The following is a 5,330-nucleotide window of genomic DNA, read 5'->3' as shown; positions in this document are numbered from 1 at the left end:
CTTCCATCTTCATTCCTTGTGCCATTCGGGATCTTTAGTTGGGTCCAAATGCTAAAGATCCCGAATGGCACGAGGAATGACAGTGTTCTGGCTGGAGAATTCCATGGACTGTATAGTCAGTCCATGGGGTCGCAAAATCGGACACAACTGAGCAACTTACACTCCCTGGCCAGGGATTTTTTTTTTTTTTTAATTGGAGTCAAACTCATTTATTTATTTTTAATTGGAGGATAATTGCCATACAATGTTGTATTGGTTTCTGTCATACAACAACATGAATCAGTCATAATTATATATATGCCCTCCCTCCTGAACCTCCCTCCCACCCCTAACCTAGGTCATCACAGAGCACCAGGCTGGGTTCCCTGTGTTATATAGCAACTCCCCACTAGCTATCTATTTACACAGAGCAGTGTATATATGTCAATGCTACTTTCTCAGTTCGTCCCATCCTTTGCTTCCCCTACTGTGTCCACAACTGACCAGGGATTGAACCTGGGCCCCTTGCAATGGGAGTTCGGAGTGTTAGCCACTAGACCACTAGTGAGACTAGACCAGTGGGAGTGAGACAACTTTCAGTCCCATCTCTGCAACTCTATTGCTGTACGCCTTAGGCAAGTCACTTCCCTTCTTTGGGTTTCAGTTTCTTTATTCAAGGGCTTCCCTGATAGCTCAGTTGGTAAAGAATCCGCCTGCAATGCAGGAGACCCCAGTTCGATTCCTGAGTCAGGAAGATTCACTGGAGTAGGGGATAGGCTACCTACTCCAGTATTCTTGGGCTTCCCTTGTGGCTCAGCTGGTAAAGAATCTGCTTGCAATGAGGGAGACCTGGGTTCAATTCCTGGGTTGGGAAGAACTCCTGGAGAAGGGAACATCTACCCACTCCAGTATTCTGACCTGGAGAATTCCACGGACTGTATAGTCTATGGGATCAGAAAGAGTCAGATATGACTGAGCAACTTTCACTTTTTTATTCAAAACTACAGTCCAAACAGGTTACACTGTTGCTACAAAACTTACAGTCGTCTACCAAACGAAAGCCTGAACTTGGCATTCAAGGCTCATTGTGCTGTGGCTCCAGTCCTCTGCAGCGCCATTTCTAGTCTTTCCGAACAAACCCTTTGCTCTAGGTAATACTCTTTTAGCCACATTCTGTTCCTTCAGACTGGAATACCCTTCCCTCTACTCATCTTTCAAGATGTAACTCAGGTGCCTAGGTACCAGACACTGTTATGAGCTTTGTACATGTATTATCTCAGTGGTCCTCAAGCTTTAGTGGTGCATGAATTCACCTGGAAGATTTGTTGAACCGTAGCTTGCTGGGATTCACCCCCAGAACTTTTGATTCACTGCATTTGGGTTGATCTTGAGACTTTGCAGTTCTAACAAGCTCTGGGTATTGCCCCACCTCTCAGGTGGGGAAGCTGTCCAGGTTCTGACCCCAGGACATGGCTTCAAGACATTCTGTCCCCAGCTTCAGAACTCAGCAACCTGCAGATGGTATGGTTGACCAGTTCCCCACAGAACTGGCTAAGATCCAGCCACATCCCTGGGCCCACAAGGCCTCAGACTCCCACTTAGGTCTCCTGCTACCCACACCCCTGCCTTGATCTGCAGCCCAATAAAGGCTGATCCCTGGGCAGCAAGACCCCGCGTGCTTGGTTCCTCTTCTCTTGTGCTCTCCCCAGTGGTTCCCTGCCCCCTCCAGAGCCCTGTGGCCATGACACAGCTGCTTCTGCTTCTTATGGCTCTCCTGGTCCTGGGTCATGTGCCGACAGGTAACATCACCTCTGTGTGTGTGTGTGTGTGTGTGTGTGTGTGTGTGTGTGTGTGTGTAGAGAAACGAAGGACAGATTCTCAGCTGCTGGGGGATAGAGGAGGCCTAGATCAGTGTTTAAGTTCGGGCCTCACCACTGACTTTGCTGGGCAGTTTAGAGTGAGTTGCTAAATCAGCCTGCACTTCAGTTTCCTCAGTTTAAAAATGGGATTCACTCAACAAATATTCATTATGAAAATATTTACTGTGTGCCAGGCACTATTACAATTTCTGGGAATCAAGCAGTGAAAGCAAACAAGGTTCTTGCATTCATGGAGCTGATATTTTAGTCAGTAGAGACAGAAAATAACCAAATAAACATACAATATGTTAGGTAAAGATAAGTACTATGAAGAATAAAAAGCCAGACAAGGGGCTAGTGTATCAGGTGCATGGGGAGAGTGATGGAAGAGCTGATGGGGTGGTGAGAAAGGGCTCTGATCCTTTTTTTTTTTTTTAAATGCTTTTATTTTGGAACATTTCAAGTTTACACAAAAGCAGAGAGAGTAGTACAATGAACAAGGCAAGTTAAAAATCTGTTTATTATGGAAAAATTTAAACTTATACAAAAATAGAAAATAATGTAGTGTTTTTAAAAGAACCTTTTTATTTTTAGAAATTTTCAAGCATAAACCAAAAAATAGTATAAAAACTCACATGTATCTATCACCCAACTTCAACAGTTATCAACTTGAACCAGTGCTGTTTTGTTATTCACCTGCTGCCTCTTCCTCAGTGAACTATTTTGAAGTGAATTTCAGATCTTTTATGTGAGGGAAGCGTGAGCAGAGATCTGACTACAGTGAGAATACAAAGGGGATCATTGCAGGCAGAAGGAGCAGCAAGAACCAGGGAGGCAGGAGGCGATAGGTGTGCTGGAGGGGCGGTGAGGAGGCCCGGGAGGCCAGGGCGCGGGGCACAAGGAGAAAAGTGGAGCAGGGTGAAGTCCAAGATATGAGGAGGGACAGCAGATCATAGGGCAGAAAATGATAACATCTGTATCTCAGGATTGTTGGAAGGTCAAAACGCAGTGATATACGAAGAGCAGTTGTTGTAGGAACTGCCCTGACCCGAGAGTCAAGGTCTTGCGTTCTGGTTCCAGACCCATCACTTACTGGAGAAGTTGGGCAAATCCCTCCCCTTCTTTATCTGGAACCAGAGGGGTTGGCCAGAGTGAGCCTTGGGTGCTCCAGCTCTCTAAGCTGTTATACTGATAAACCTTTCCATTTATTGAACATGTACTGTGTGCCTGGCACTGAGCCCTCTGAAAGAGAGGTGTACAGATGAGGAATCTGAGGCCAAGGTCACTCATCTGGGAAATGGCACTCATCAAGGTCACTCAGCTGGGATTGGGACCCAGGGAATCTGAGCTGGGTTCACACCAAACTGTTAACCATTGCACTGCATGCCCCCTTTGGAGCGTGGGTTCTTTGCCTCATAGAGATTTTGATACCAGCTCTGTATCATAGTAAAATTCTCTACCTTGGCAGGACGTGATGGGCTGAATAACACTTACGGGTAGGCCCAGGCGATCATGGGAGGATTCCTTGGGATGTCTTTTAATCCAGGGAGAGGCAGGCAAGCTTTCCCCCTCCACCTCCCACTCAACCTCAGTTCTTCTGAGTTTCTGGGTCATATATCTGGAAATAGCACTGTAACAGGCCCATCTAAGTGGTCCTCCTCTCTCCTCACTTCCCACACCTGTCCTAATTGCATCACAGCACCCTGATTACTAATTTCAGGACACCGACTGCAACTCTACTTATTGTATTTATTTGCTTGAGTTTTAATCCCCTTTTCCCAATTGACTGAAAGTTCCTTGAGGGCATGGCCGTGTTGTCCCTGTGTACTCCCGATGCCCCATGTTTGTTGAATGAATAAATGAAGGAGCTGCCCTCACCCCCCATGTTGTGACCAAAGACCCTTGGAAAGGGTATTGACCCAAAGTCTTAACTTTTTCATGGCCCATTTTTTGGAAATTTCTTCACTAAATCCTAACATTAAACCGGTCCCTATGTATAAAATACAGTTTGAATAATGGTTACAAATGTGGACTCTGGAGCCAGACGGCTGTGTGACCTTGGACAAAGTTGTTAACCTTTCTGTGCTCAATTTCCTTACTCATATACTGGGAATATAACAAGACAAACTGTAATCGAATACTGCTGTTATGAAAAGTGCTTAGAGTGTATTTGGGGTGTGGGTTAACGCGGACGAGAAATTCGTCTTTGACTTGTAACCAGTGGTCTAAATTGTGACGAATGGGTTAAACTGGACTGAGATCTGTGGTTTAAATAGTAACAGGTTGTCTTATCTATGCCTCAAGGTCTAGCAGGTTATCTTTAGTCTGACCCTTGACCTGTGGTCACAGCTCAACTTATGACCTGAAGGCTGCTCTATGAGCACAGTCTAAGAGCTAACGGTTGGCACGTGTTCTACTTTGTGGTCGGTGGTCTAATCGGTGACCCTGTTCTGTAGTAAAATCTGTGACCAGTGATCTAACCTGCACCCCCGGGTGGCTCTGTGACCCTGGGCCTTCCTCTGCACAGGGAGAAGTGAATTCAAACGGTGCTGGAACGGCCAGGGGGCCTGCCGGGCTTACTGCACGAAGTATGAAACCTACATGCACCTGTGCTCGGATGCCTCCTTGTGCTGTCTGCCTTATGGACTCAAGCCTATCAAGACTGAAAAGGTCTAACTGTTTCTGGGACTGACACCCTTGCCCTCCAGTAAAATGCAAGCTGCCAGCTGTCTCCTCTTGTTATTGCCTCGCCACCCTCAGGGCTGGAGTGAGGGGAGGGGGAGGTCCAGAGTGTGGGAGGGATGGAAGGATGGTTGATGGAGGGAAGTGAATTGCCCAAGGAGAGCGGGCACTAATAGCCACTGTAAATGGTTCTGGTCCAGCCTGTAACACTTTCACTCTAACTCCGGAAAAATTACTCAGCTTCCATAAGCCTTTCTAGATTCCTCATCTGTAAAATGGGGATAATGATACTATTAGGAGGTTAGGAGTTTACAGAAGGGATGCAAAAAAGAAAGGTAGAGTTAATAGTGATGACAACAAGAGTTAATTAATGGGAATAATTAGTAAATAATAGAGTTAACAACAAGCTTCTGGTGTTCAGAATGGGATAGTACATTTGACTTGAAGGACAGAGCCTGCTGAGAGTGAAAGGATTTTTCTATGTTCGTTTATGTTTTATGTTAATATTTCAAGAGTCTGCTCAGATGGAAAGGACCATGAGGATTTTCTGAAAGCAAAGTCCAATGCAGGGGACACAGGTTCTATCCCTGGTCAGGGAACTAAGACCCCATATGCTGCAGGGCAACAAAGCCCAGTGAGCTGCAACCAGAGAAGCCTGAGTGCCATGTGCATGGAAGACTCAGAACAACCAAAAACAATAATAATAACAAAAAATCCCCAAGACCCGCCCCCTCCTGCCCCCAAACCCCTAAAGTACTTAACCTCAGAAGACATTTGAAGCCTGGAGCCTGAGCACAGTCTTGGTGGCTT

At 46.0% G+C, this 5,330-nt stretch overlaps 1 protein-coding gene across 1 annotated transcript; it reads left to right on the top strand.

Annotated features, from left to right (window-relative positions):
• Positions 1-1,376: 1,376 nt before the first annotated feature.
• Positions 1,377-4,563, top strand: DEFB124 (defensin beta 124). Its single transcript, XM_027976444.3, has 2 exons — positions 1,377-1,778; positions 4,366-4,563. Exons 1-2 carry the CDS (start codon positions 1,721-1,723, stop codon positions 4,512-4,514), a joined length of 207 nt encoding a protein of 68 aa, XP_027832245.1. The 5' UTR covers positions 1,377-1,720; the 3' UTR covers positions 4,515-4,563.
• The last annotated feature ends 767 nt before the right edge of the window (positions 4,564-5,330 follow it).

This window comes from Ovis aries, chromosome 13, assembly GCF_016772045.2.
Source record: "Ovis aries strain OAR_USU_Benz2616 breed Rambouillet chromosome 13, ARS-UI_Ramb_v3.0, whole genome shotgun sequence".
In the NCBI taxonomy this organism is placed as follows: domain Eukaryota; kingdom Metazoa; phylum Chordata; class Mammalia; order Artiodactyla; family Bovidae; genus Ovis; species Ovis aries.
Note: the sequence above shows the minus strand (reverse complement) of the source record. Positions and strands in the feature narration are given on the sequence as shown.